This window comes from Amblyomma mixtum, chromosome 2, assembly GCF_055824585.1.
Source record: "Amblyomma mixtum isolate Tamu chromosome 2, ASM5582458v1, whole genome shotgun sequence".
NCBI classification, from domain to species: domain Eukaryota; kingdom Metazoa; phylum Arthropoda; class Arachnida; order Ixodida; family Ixodidae; genus Amblyomma; species Amblyomma mixtum.
Genome location: NC_143013.1, coordinates 25,245,074 through 25,258,982, shown reverse-complemented (window position 1 = coordinate 25,258,982; position 13,909 = coordinate 25,245,074). Strand labels below are relative to the sequence as shown.

Genomic DNA, 13,909 nt, shown 5'->3' with positions numbered 1-13,909 from the left:
TTTTGAAGGAATCTTGCATCCAAATGCATTCAAATGTTTTCGAAATTTCAGTTTCTGGTCTTAAAAAATCGAAGCTCCAGTGCAAAGCAAAAAATATCACATACCAAGCCAGTAATCTTTTAACATTTATTGTACCACTATTGCTAATCTGATGTCTTCTTCAGGCACGCTACCGCTTGAGCCTGTAATGATAAAAGAAAACATTATAAACCACATGCAAGAAAATGTGTCATAGAAACTATAAAACAATTTAAAAACCCTTACCCATTCAGATAAATCTATGAAATCTAGCTTTACCCATAGCTATTTTACTAATTGCACCTTCCACAAAAGTTGTTCTTGCCAAAGACTTTTCTTACGTAGTAACTTAAACTCATTTCATTGAACTTTTATTTTAGCTTAGCATGATGCAAACTTGAACTACAACCTTGAAGCACACCACATCCTAGGCCTGCCAATTACATCCTGGCACAATATAACTTAGCCTTCTGATAAACAAGCCCACACACAAAAAGAAAGTTATAGAGCAGAATATTTTGGTTTCCATTCTTGACGGTTTAATTAGGTGGTATTAGTAGCGCTAACTGGTGCCTATCCGAGACTACGACACAGTCATGTTCCAACCACGCTGGAACATGACTGCTTGGACATGCATGATCATCCATCCATCATCATCCATGACATGCATGACCGAGAAATGACTGCTTCACCATTGAAGCTGCAATGAGAGGATGGGGAGAGGAGGATGAGCGGCTCATTTGAAGACACGCTTTCTTGACTGCTTTAACAATACTGAGCAAAAGCAGTCAAGAAAGCGCCTCCAAATGAACTGCACATCCCCCCCCCCCCCCCCCCCCCCCCCCCCACCACTCATCATAGCATCACAGCTTCAATAGAAAACAATCATTCCTTAGATGAGCACCAGATGGCACCATCGGCATCACCGATGCGAAAGCTGCTTGTTTCGGGTTGCTGAGGCTGCAGGCGACATGGCTTTCGGTTAATTCTGATCGAATCAGGCAAGTAGATTATACAAACAGAAAGACTGTCATATACCATCTCTGCATCAAATTTCAATGCGAATAAGCGAGCGGTTTAAGCAAGAGAACCATTTTGTGGTGTGCATTTAGATAGCACTGCGACATTCAATATGTAATGATGTTCAAGACGTAGTAGTATACATGAATCCCCATGTGGAATTTGCGTATGCCAAATAGATACCTCATAATTGGATTTCTTCCCTTATAATGTCTCCAACAGCTGAAGAGGGGCTAAGACATCAAAGCTGACGTCCAGTCACATGGAGCATACACAAACAGCAATGTTATAGCAGCGCCTCCATTTGTTGTCATTCAGGCTCTTGGAGCAAGCTGACTTGAAACAGGCCGAGCAGGACGCTGAGGGCAACCCGATCAAATCACTGTTCTCAGTAAGAATTAAATTCTCTTGTTCTTTCTGGCTATTTTGATACTTATGGGGCATCAAAAGATGCATTTACCAGCGAACAAATAGCATTTAAAAATTAACCTGCCAGCAGATTTGAACACGCGATGTTGTTACTGAAAAGGACAGGTTGCCATCTTCTAAAGTGAATGGCAGTGCAGCATAGCTTCCAGGGTCTGTGTCCAAAAATTGGTGTCAATGCGTGCATTTTTAGTAGCGAAATCAGCTAGTGATGGTAACACCTCTACTTTCTTTTTTGGTCATTTCAATTTACAAAAGCTCCATTTTCGACGGCGGTGGTCTTTTTGTGATTAGAATGCAGTACCCTACCGATGCAGGCCACCTTCTCTTTGTCCTCAGTGTTCCTTTAAGATTCATAATGAACTATAGAACAACAGAGCAGCAATAGCATCACAGTTTTTCAATGTCTCAAGAGGACTGAAATCAACTTTGATGTCGTAGCCACCATTTGACGGCAGATACCAGAGACAAAACAACATGCAAGAAGAAATTGAATCATAAACTATTTACTAGGCATTGATAAATTTTGCACAGTACTGATGTCTTAAGCAAGGTTCAAAAAAAAAAAGGAAAAGGTGACCAAAAGTTTCAAGTCCATACCCTTTTAAAGCTTAGTACAACAATGCCGAGTACATAGACAGGCCTGACGGAGAGCAGTTTAGCAACTCATGGCAAAGCTCTCCAAAGGTTTGGATACTTGCGCCATAGTGTACGTGCTGCTCCACTAGATATCAAGTTACTTATGTACATAGCACCGATCTGTCTAATCCTACACTATGGCTGTGTCATTTGGAACCCCCATAAGCTTATGGATGTAAACAAATTGAACTTGGTTCAAAAAATGGCTGCTCCATTTTATATTTCAACCAATACATCGGATTTTTTGCCGCCTGCTCATACGTCTAATCTGGTGCGCACTCCACTTTCCTTTTGCCTTTTTACTGAATGTTTATAATGTCCTTGCACATGTTAATTAACTCTACTCAATTTGAGTCAGTTCGCAACTATTATGTGAAGTTTTCTAAGCTATCATCATAAAGAAGTTACCACAAACTAAACACTTCACATTTTAATCTTAGTAATGCCTTGTTTGAACACAGTTCTCTCTTATGCACAATAAAAATATGGAACTCCCTTTACAGCCCTAATCATGCTTTACCTTTGAAAGATTAGTTTTAGATTCTAGACTTTGTAGGCGACATGTTGTCATTTTATGTTTCCTTGCGCTTTCATAGTAGGCCACATAATGCTGACTGGTGAGACTGTGTTTTAACAGTGTTTTATCTCTTCCTGCCGTAGCATCATGTGAGGCTGCAGTACTTTAAAACAATAAAACAAATAAAACTTTTAAGATCTTACCAGGTGTACTTGCGACGAGCACCCTCCTGACCTGGCTTCTTGCGCTCCCTGTGACGGGGGTCCCTGGTAAGCAGTCCAGCTGTAAAAGTGAAGTGGAGGACCAGATTCAGGCTACACATGCTGTTTTTTTTCAGAAGGAAGATCCCTCACAGCACTCTGGTACTTTCAGAAAAAGAGATGCCACCGCACAGGACAGCACACTAAAGTGGCACCCAGAACGACCATTTTGAACCTGTTAGATAGATACACCCAATGGGTAAGGTGCACTGCTGAGAAAACGTCAGCCAAATTACACACAGTCTTACACAACGTGCAGCCCTCCCAGAGTATAAAGTAAGCTCTCCTCCTTTGTTTCTTACAGCGAATTTTTCATCTCATTTACGCTGCCAAAGAGCAACCACTGAACAACAACGACTACTCTAAGACGGGAGTGCTGCAGCTCTGCAACAATGGTGGTGGCTATATAACAACGGTCGCTGCTCTAAGCAAGAACTGCATTTGCCAGATGTGACCTTGTGTATCTTGTCCACCCACCTAAAACTTCGCAAAATAAACACCTGTTTAATCTTAAAGGTGCCCTGAGGGTACCTTGAACATTTTCAGTTGATAGACACGACACATTCCTTAAGGTCCCCTCTATCAGCCACAAAATACCAAGTGGAACCATTTTAAAACAGCAAACCAATACCAAAACTCAGTCTATGGCCAGGGATGACACTTCGTGTGACGCAGCAATGGCGTCAAAAACATTACTAGAAAAACACTTGTATGCGTGTTTAATGGCTGAAGTAGTGATTGAACATGGTGACTCCTTTCATTAAGTGCCTGAGACGACCTAATACAAGCCTAAAAATTCTGTTGGTGGTACTTGCTGGAAGTAACCAGGAATGAGAGAAAAATCTACAGTAAAAGGTCCATTAGAATATGATAACCACGAAAAAAAAAAAGAAACAGTACTGCCTTTAACTAACACTTTTAGCCGACGTTGTGTGCAGAGACTGTTGTTGACTGAGAAGCATACAGTATGTGTCATACTTAGGGGGAACAAGAGAAATGGACAAAGAGGCTCTTAACTCCAGAAAAGTAGGTTTCACTGTGAAGACAAAAAAAAAAGTGCAGAGAGCTAGAGAGGAGGAGCCTGAAGCTGCTCTCCTGCTTCACGGAGAACACCTACTTTTCTCAGTGTTAAGAGCCAGTTTAACAATTTCTCAAGTTCAACAGAAAAATAATAAAATTACTCCAGTCCAATCCAGCCCATCCCAGTACTAACACGTGAAGAAGCCATTTAATGCCTTACCGAGCCTCATTTTCTCCACCTCTTCCTCAGAAACGAAGCTACACAGGGCTAAAGCCAGTCCATGGCGGATGGCATTTGCACGAACAGTCGAGCCTTCAGCTTCATTGAGTGTGGCCTCAATGTCAACCTTCATGAGAAGCCCCGTAAACTGCAGGGGAAACATTATCTGCTCCCTGCGAAGGACCACAAAAGCGAATAAGTAAAGAAACATTGAAGACGCCAAAAATGCACATAAACAAGCATTTTCAAGTCAATTCTAACACATGGCACAGATATAATACACAGCAGGCTTCGGAAAAGACAACACACAAGCAGACTCTGGATTGGCAAAACTGATACCGGTATGCAATTTTGGTTTGCTTTGCTCACAGCAAAGGATTATTCGGATTCTTTAAATCATCAAAGAACTAGACTGTGTAACTTCAATTAAACAGAATTAAATAGCACACACTTTTTGCCTGCGCAGCACATTGCTCACCCAAGCATTTTTCGCAAACCTGAAACTATGCGTATCACCAGCACTTACACAAGTGACTCACTGACTAGTCAATACACACAGGTGGCAAAGCTTCCCAAGCAGTAAAGACATCCGGACGAAGGCTAGTGCAGTTATCATAGTAAAAAATTTTGTACTGAATGCCCCGGCTCTCGTACGGAAGAAACTCCAGCCAGAGGACCTGCTCCTGAAGGTCACTCGACGACCTGCTACATTACAAATATTCTGCTTTTGAACATAACACCAGGGCCGGCTTGCACAAAACAAATAAGACCGGCTTATTTCCAATCTAATCTTATTCGCGGTCTAAAAGCTCTGTCGGTTTTGAAGAAAGGAAAGGCGCATAGATGGTTCACTTTGTCGGTGAGTGCCTCAAATGCGCACGAACGCCGACTAAAACACTGAGTTACCGAACTTTCAGTCGGAGTTCGTGGTGCATTTGAGATGTCCCCTGACAAAATGAACCAGCTATGCGCCTTTCCTTTCTTCAAAACCGAGATAGCTTTTAGACCGCGAATAAGATTAGACTGGAAATAAGCCGGTCTTATTTGTTTCGTGCAAGCCAGCCCAGGTGGGTGAGAGCACAGTGATATAAAAAGCACACGCACATGACTGCATCCAAGCCTACAAACCTGTCTCGAACTTCTTCAAAGTACTCGATGCCACGACCGTTGATGTTCACTTTGCCCGTGCCATTGCCCCAGACAGTCACTGTGGCCCTCACATGCTTCCGAGCACCTTGAGGAAAAAGTAGAACCAAAAAGTAGAACCAAAAAGCCAACCAACTATATAGCACACCAGGAGCAAAGCTTCTGCATGCAAAAATAGAAACAGTGTTAGACATACCTTCAGCTTTGGCATATGGCCTTCCGGTTTCATCATACTGCAGCTGTGCATTGTTTCAAGCAAAAATAGGCAAAAAGAAAGAAGTGGCATCAATAGGCTGCACGAGTTTATGCTGACAAACACCACTTTCATCTTTTCTTCCGTGCATTTGTCCACCTGCAGTTCATGTTCCTAAGGTGTTATAAATATTGTAATCCAAGTACACCCGCAGCAAGGATCGTTTGAAGCAGCTAAACGAAGTTGAAAGATTCTCGAGCTTTAGCAACAACTCTCGTTCGTGCTTAATGGCCAAAACTGTTATGTAAAAGTACATTTAGTTTTTTTTTTCTTTTCCTTTGCTTCCAGCATAATCCCTCAAAGTAATGCTGATACACTAATGAACTGCAAGAGAATAAAAAATAAACAGCCAAAAGCTGAGCTCTGGCTTCACAGCATGATCAGCTTGTACCATGCCAGCATATTTTCCTGCTTCAAGAGCCACTCTTTCCATCAATCTCAAAACAAAACTATGTACATATGAAATCATTGCAGCAGCTCCAACTATCAATGAAGAAGCAAGTCTGTGCACTGTGCATCGCAGCACAGTGTTGCGCTGCAAGCAGGAGCTCAAGCAAGTTACATCTGGCATCCCTGCTATACTTCATAGGCATGCTCATTCGAGACTCAGCCATCTACCATGTCAACAAGTTATTCCACTGGCCAATGGTATAATATCACCACTTTCATCATCCTCTAACAAAACTTTAATGGTTCTAGGGACAGCCAGACATCGAATTTGTTTGTAAGGTTTGCTTCAATATTAATAAGTACACTCTAAAACCCTCAGAATATCCCTTGTGAGCATTTCATGCCTAATATATTTAAAGCACGTTTGATTGCACGAATTCAACATACCGGCGGTATCTCCTGTCGGATAATCGTGGCCAGCTTTGATTTTCTGTAGCGCATAACGAATTCCTTCGCATGTGACGAGTACGGGTGTGCTACCAAACGGTCCAGAGTCTTGGTAAAGTATTCATACTGTGAATTAAAAAAAAAAACAAAGAGAGAAGAAATAAGGAAAAGAGAAGAAACAAAACAAGGCAGTTGCAAAATAAGTGGGAACATCAGAATCTACACGAATGCATGCAAGTCTCACAAAAGTAGCCAGCATGCTAGTCAGTGTGCCTAACTCAAAAGTTTAGACGCACAAAAGACGTGATGAGAGGTTAACAGAGGCATCATGTGCACATAGTCTTGCGCCTATACCTGTCTATACTTACTAGCCTCGTTCTCAGCTCCAGGCTATTCAGCTTCCGAATACTACAAAGCTGCATCAGTGAGCACAGTCAACAATGCAATACTATCGATATACAACCGCATTTAGAAACTGAACTGCAGCTATCAAGTAAATAAAACTTGCACACATTATGCATTTCTTGTAAAAACGAGATGTTCATGTAAATTGCACTTGAAGCATGGCAAAGCTGAGCAGCAAGTTATTAAAGCGACCGAGTGAAAGCTCTTCAGTAAAACTGATTTCATCCACTGTAAAGCACAATGGAGACGTTGAAAAGTGAGGCAACGCACACTTTATCAATAAAAATCATCAAAATAAATGCCGTGCCTAGAAGCACTTACAGAAAAAGAGTCAGTTCAAGATCCTCCTTATTTATAGATGCAAAATGGTCTTATAATGTAAGGTTTCTACAGTCGGTGTTCTGCCTAAAAAGAGGAGAACTATCCCCTTCAAGCACTCAATGCCTATCTGCATACGGTGCAGTGTGCAGATAAGTGCAAACCATAATAAAGAGCCAAAATGCGCAAAATTGTCCAAGGAACCATTTTAGGGCAGGCATATGAAATTAACAACAAAAACATAGTTTCTAAGATGGACGCCTCGGCGTTTTATGGTAGGTTTGGTGTGGCTCCGGTCAGTGTGCATTGTATTTCGAAAGATAAGTGTTTTAAAATGCTTAAAATAGGCTGATATGTTCACATATCAAGTTCTTGTGATACGAATTAGTCAAAAGAAGTATCACTCCTGAATGAATTCTGAAAACTTTAGCATTTTCCCCTCCCTGAATAATCAATTTGCACGTGAAGCTGATATCATAGCCAAGGCGATGTCGAAGTCAGTTTAAGTTTAAGGCAAGAAACACCAGCTACAGAAAGCTGAACAATAAAAGAGATTCACCTGCTGTTCACTCAACGCCTCAACAAGCAGTACTTCTAGCTCCTTCTTGGGAAGCCACATACTGTCTTGAACGCTCCTAAAAGAAACAAAGTCCATGCGAGGAAAGCGGCAATTACTGGCAAGAAATTTTCCACTGCATTCAACTGCTCCAAAATTAAACCACAGCCCAAGATGGCAAAGAATGTAATGAGCAAACAAAAGTGACAAATGAGCATAATGAGACAGCAAACAGAGAAGGTTCAATTAGGTATGTTCATATCAACCACAGTCCATTATAGTATGCATTAATAATAATCTCAAGTCTCATGAAAAAAGTGGCTAACTTCAGCACTGTAACACACAGTGCTAAAGTTATCCCCCTTTTGCTGACCGTCATCATCATGACTTAATACTTAAGTTTATTATGTAATGCATACTATGCAAGGACAAAGTTAATTGGAGAGATATGGGAGAGGCATCTGTCCCGCAGTAGACGTTCCTCACTGCTTGCTACGTTCTGTCGGTTTTTAGGGTTTTGTTGTCTAATTAGGAGTCAAACAAGACCAAGACTGCTTGGTCTTCCACAGTGGAATGTAATATGTGTGCTCTTGAAAATAATAGTAAACTCTTGATAATTTCAACTCAAAGCGAATGAAAAATTTGTTCGTATTATATGAAGTTTGGATTGAGCGGAGCCTTTTAATACATTGTATGCTGATGGAACCAAAACATTGTTTCCAATTAAATGAGTTCAGATTAATGGCAGTCCATTATAGTCATCACCATCATAATCTGCACGACAACATCCACTTGACCTCTATTACTGCTTCCTGTGATCATTAGTGCACTCCAAACCTGAACAGGCATAAATTTCATGTGCAGAAGGCTTACAGCTTCTGTTCAGCTGGAGGTTCTGCCACTCCCTTGTGGATCATCCGAGTTTCCAGGCGATTCAACTCTGCCAAATGGCTGACTGCATCCTGTAAAAAAATGCATTCATCACCCTAATCATGATCATAACCATCACCACTATGACAATGACGCAGCTATCTCATCCCTGCAAACTTCTTTATCTGACTCTCTGCACCCCCCCTTACATCACTTACTATCCCTTGAAATCCATTCCATTACTCTTCAGCACAACTCTGCAGGAGAGTAGTAGTTGTGGCCTGAACCATTACATGTTTTCACAAAACATTTTAGGAGCATTTTTATCTTTTTCCTTTTTACTTTTAAAGTATTTTTAAAAACTACTTCGTGTATTATCTTTTAACAAAAAAAAAGGGGCATTTAAAGAGGTTCTGTACAATAAACAACCTTAAAGAGACACTGAGGCCAACTTCATCCAATTTTTGTTCTTACCAAAAATAGATTCTACAGCTTCTTCTGCGTACGTTTTCCCAGCGTCTGAGAAAATTTCATTAAAAAATTTACTGCTAGAAAACTGCATTTAGAAGCACACTTGGAGTGTGTGATTTCAATGCTGCGCACAATAAAGTTGTTTCTCTACACTGAGAACGACCTGGCAATCCACATTTGGAATTAAATGGTGGTGTAGCGTAGCCTTTGGAATTCGTGCACAAAGGTCTGTGTCGATACACAGCAAAATCAGCCAGTGGTGGCGACACCTGTATCTTATTTCTGGTCTTTCCAAGCTTATATTATCATTCCAGCCTATACAAAAACTTTTTTCATAGACCCTATTACATATCGCGCTGCACTGATCATCTCCACAAAGTTTCCATTCCCGTAGGCAAAAGAGTTTCTTTCTTACTCTCATTTATTCCCCATACTTCTAAAGAATGGAATGATCTTCCTAAAGAAATTGCATCTATCACTGACATAAATAACTTTCGCAAGTTCTGGCCGGCATTGTACAAACAGCGACAGTTTTCTTCTGTACTAATAAATTTATTGTCTTGGCTAACGTTGTATATATAGGATTAATCATTAATGTACCCGTTTTTTTTTTTTCTAACATTACTGTTCATTTTTCTGCCTAATGCCCTCTGCAATAGCTGTACGGCCCTGAGGGCAAAAATAAACAAATAAATAAAAGCTTCGTTTTTAGTGAGAGTAATGTCTTCATGATTGGAACATGGTAATCTCTTGAGGTGAGCCAACATCAATTTTTTCCTCACTGTCCCTCAGGGTCTTTAAGCCTGTTCTGCAGAACTCCTGTACAACCTTAAAGATCTGGTTGAAAATTATCAAATTGTGCAAATTATTTTGTTGTGGCTTAAAAAATTAAAGGGCAACACCAGAAAGCTAAGCTACAGCACAGTATGAAGGCTGCTTGTACTCATTAACCCAAAGCAGCACAAGTCTTCTTCAAAAGAAGACAATGAACAGCACATGACATGCTCGGCAAGCAAACGCATACAAAGAAAACTCATTAAAATACTTCGAGAACTGGTCATAAATTTAGTAAGTAGCAAGGCCAGTATAAAGAAAAGAGCGAAGTCATAGTGCTAGTTGCGCGACTTGGACAGATTCACTCAAACCAAAAAGTCAGAACAGACTCAGAATTTTACTTCACAATCACATGCTATTCACCAGAGTCAATCTATACTCATTCATGGTCAGTCCTGAGGACAAGATTGTAAAACTGATTGTGGCTCTCACGTGTAGGACTTCATAGTAATGGGGCCTTGTTGTGTAGAACAGGTAGTGGAATGGCCTTCCTGAATAGTCGAACTGCGCAGCTGCATTCGAAGAGGGTTATTTCAGTAATGCAGCAGCATACAGGCATAGTGTAAAGGCACATAACAGGTTAAAAAGACAATCTCCAGAGTACAGTTCACACTAATTTTGCTGAACAATAATAATATGTTGTAGATTACAAAACAAATTGGGCAATTATGAATGCAGAGGGCAACCGCAAATATAAAATTAAAGTTTGGTTAATGGGTTTTTCTATGTCAAAGTAACCCTAGTTGCGGGCAACAAGATACGCTGCTGTGGAGGGCTGTGAACTAACTTAGACCTCCTGGAATTTTTCAACATAAATCGAAATTTCAGTGCATGAGCGATTTACATTTTGCCTTCACAGAAAACTGATCACTGCGGCCATGACTGCACCTGTGAATGTGTGCTCACCAGCCGCGCTTGCAAAATTTAATCTGTATCCATACTAGTATGCTACACTGCGCACAGGCTATCTTTTTGAAAATTGTAGAGCTGGGCATTTTACTTGAATTATCCACTTGAACAATTTCAAGTACAGCGCTGGAAAATTTAAGCAATTTGTGCTTTTGTCTCAAGCGGCCACCCACTTCATCGTTACAACAAACACCCACTGGTAAAGAGAAACAATTGCCAATCTCTGCTGCAACTATGCAAACTTTTACAATGCTAATCCAAAACATGACATAGAAACTTTAAGCTTACCTTTCTCCCTAGGAAATACATCTTCAGGGGGCTAGAAGAAACGTATTTATTTTGTTCAATGCAAAAACCTAAACCTCACACACATGCACACAACTGAGCCACATAAGCATGCACATATACCTTCATGATAGGTCGTGCCTTGGGCTCGTGTAGTCCTGAGGGCATCAGATACTGAATTGCTCGCTAAAGGTAAGGAAATTTTATGAAGTTAATACGAGTCATCAAAACTTGTGTATCAAGTTTGTGTATCAAATATGCAACTCACGTCAATGTCGTCTTGTGTCATGTTGTCGACATCAACACCCATCATGTTTGCAAGGTGCCGTTTCCCAATGTCGAATTCATGCTGCTCCTTTTTTATGAACTCATCTGCAAATAATATATAGTTAAATCTCATTAATTTGAATTTCCGGTTAACCTGCACCGAAGCTTTGGTCACGTCAACATCACTTGTATTAAATCATCATCAGCAGCAGTCCAACTACACCTACTTCAAGGTGAAGACCTCTCCTCCCCAATTAAACCTGCCCTGTACCAGACATGGTCATGTTAACCCCCAAAAAATTCTTAATCTCATCCGTCCACCTGACCTTCTGCCCCCTGCTATGCTTGACTTGTCTTCGAATCCAATCCTTTATCGTCAACGACCATCGATTATCTTGCCTTCGCAATACATACCCTCATGCCCATTTCCTCTTGATTCCTAATAGGACGTCATTAACTCGTGTCTGTTCCCTGACCCACTCTACTCTCTTTCAGTCTCACAATGTTACACTAATCATTTTCCTTTCCATAGTTCGCTGCAATGTCCTTAATTTAAGCTCAACTGTTTTCGTAAACCTCCCCATTTTTGCCCCGTAGGTTAGTAGCAGTAAGATACAGCTGTTGTATACTTTCCTTTTCAGGGATATCAACAAACTACTACTCATGATCTCAGAGTTCCCGCCAAATGCACTCCACGCCATTCTTATTTTCATGGTTATTTAACTCTCGTGGTCTGGATCTGTGATCACTGCCAACCCTAAGTAAACGTATTTCCTTACCATCTCCAGTGCTTTGCTAGCTATCCTAAGAAAACTGTTGTTCTATTCTTAAACTGTTGAACATTACTCTTTATTTCTTCATTTTAACTTTTAGACTCATTGTTCTGCTTTGCTTCTCTTTGCAATTTGTCCCCTGAGTTACTTAGCCGGCAATATCATCAGCAAATCGATGATTAATAAGGTGCTCTCCATGAACTTTTATCCCTAAATTTTCCCAGTCCAGTTCTTCAATACCTGATGTAAACACTGGGTAAACAGTAGCTCAGAGAGCATGTCTCCTTACCTGCCATTATTCTTGATTAGTTATCACTTTCCTTGAAGAGTACTATGGTCACTGTGTAACTGCTATAGATATTTTCCAGTACATTCACATATGCCTCTTCTACACCTTGGTTACACAATGCCTATATGACTTCTGAGGTTTTGATTGAGTCAAATGCTTTCTCCTCATCTACGAAGGCTGCAATAGAGCTTGGTTACATTCTGCTAATTTTTCTATGACAGGATTGATGGTGTCAGTATGGTCTGCATGCTGCCGAGTAGCTTTCCAAAAGCCAGTCTGGTCCTCTGGCTACCTTAAGTCTAAGGTTGATCTATTCTGATTAGCAATCACCTTGTAAACAATGGATAGTAAGTTGACTGGTCTGTAATTTTTTTGTCTTTGACATCCCCTTTCTTAAGGATTAAGATGATGTTAGCCTTCTTCCAAAATTCCAGTACCGTCGAAGTCGTGAGGCAGTGCACACAAAAAAAGTCATGTTTTTCTGGCACAATGTCCCCACTGTCACTTAACAAGCCTGCAGTTATCTGATCCTCACCTGTCACTATTTTCCTCGACATTGCTTGCAACTTTCTTTACTTCCGCATTATTTGGCGCTGGGAAGTCCAATTCCTCCACATTATAGCTTGGTCATTAGCATCCTGATTTTTTTGGCTACTACAGAGATCTGTGTAGAATTCTTTGGCCAATTTAACTATCTCATCCAAATTGCTAATGACATTGCCTTCCTTGTTTCTTAGGGCGTACATGACTGGATGTAGGTGCGTAGGCCTGTGCAAACAATTTGTTCTTATGTAGCATAATTACAATAGATTCCACCCTCTCATAACGCTGTGATATCCTTAATGTTGCCAGCCATTTTTTTATTGATCAGGGAACCAAGCCCTAGCTCTTGACTATCGGCTAAGCCACGATAACTACGGCTAAACCTACCCTCACTAAGCCCTACGACATCCCATTTAATACCCACTAGTTCTTACAACAGCGCTGCTAGGCTAGCCTCACTGGATCATGTCTTGTTTAACCAGATTCTGAACATAAGCGAGCGATATTACCGTACGCTTTGGCCCGCTCCAAGTATGCTTTCATGGCTTTGCTGATTTTCTGCACTTTAGATTCCGCTCGCAAATGGAGCTGGAGAATGTCCGGGCTTTCATTGCTCGTCGTCTTTCCTTCGGAAGTAGAAGATGCACAAAGGCGAACCTGAAAAGTTTATAACTTCATCACTGATCGCACGGCACATACTCAGGTCACGAGTGAAATGGGCAGCTTAGCTTCTGTATATGCTGCGATAATTAGCAAAATTACGAGGTGACCTTTCACAGATATTAGAGGTTACCTGTGATAAAGGTGCTGATCGTGATACAAAGCTGCACCGACTGTTAATCTTGGAAATGAATTGGAGCGTTTTAGCAGACTTCTTTACAGCTTCCATGCTTGTCCCCCGCGCATGTGTCCACAGCTGATTTAGACGCGCCATGGTGTAGGAGCCAAACACTAACGCAAGGTTATAGTAAACTTTATTAACAAAAAACATTAGTCTAGTTATAAAGCAGTTTTTCAACACTCATTTTTAAAG

General features: G+C 40.8%; 1 protein-coding gene across 1 annotated transcript; it reads right to left on the bottom strand.

Moving 5' to 3' along the window:
- Positions 1 to 112: 112 nt before the first annotated feature.
- On the bottom strand, positions 113 to 13,797 carry mRpS9 (mitochondrial ribosomal protein S9). Its single transcript, XM_089570905.1, has 14 exons — positions 13,670 to 13,797; positions 13,386 to 13,533; positions 11,273 to 11,376; positions 11,128 to 11,190; positions 11,008 to 11,038; positions 10,243 to 10,322; positions 8,509 to 8,597; positions 7,639 to 7,714; positions 6,357 to 6,482; positions 5,463 to 5,505; positions 5,249 to 5,354; positions 4,121 to 4,293; positions 2,824 to 2,902; positions 113 to 182 (listed from the first exon to the last, which is right to left on the bottom strand). The coding sequence occupies exons 1-14, from the start codon at positions 13,763 to 13,765 to the stop codon at positions 170 to 172; spliced, it is 1,227 nt and encodes a 408-aa protein (XP_089427031.1). The 5' UTR covers positions 13,766 to 13,797; the 3' UTR covers positions 113 to 169.
- Positions 13,798 to 13,909: the final 112 nt, after the last annotated feature.

What these genes read in the sequence shown, in the direction of transcription:
- mRpS9 (XM_089570905.1), bottom strand. Translation starts at nt 13,765, where the DNA reads ATGGAAGCTGTAAAGAAGTCTGCTAAAACGCTCCAATTCATTTCCAAG. An exon ending in GGAGCGGGCCAAAGCGTACG is followed by an intron (nt 11,377 to 13,385) that starts GTAATATCGCTC and finishes TATTATTTGCAG; the next exon opens with ATGAGTTCATAAAAAAGGAG. An exon ending in AGGCGTTGAGTGAACAGCAG is followed by an intron (nt 6,483 to 7,638) that starts GTGAATCTCTTT and finishes TTTAATTCACAG; the next exon opens with TATGAATACTTTACCAAGAC.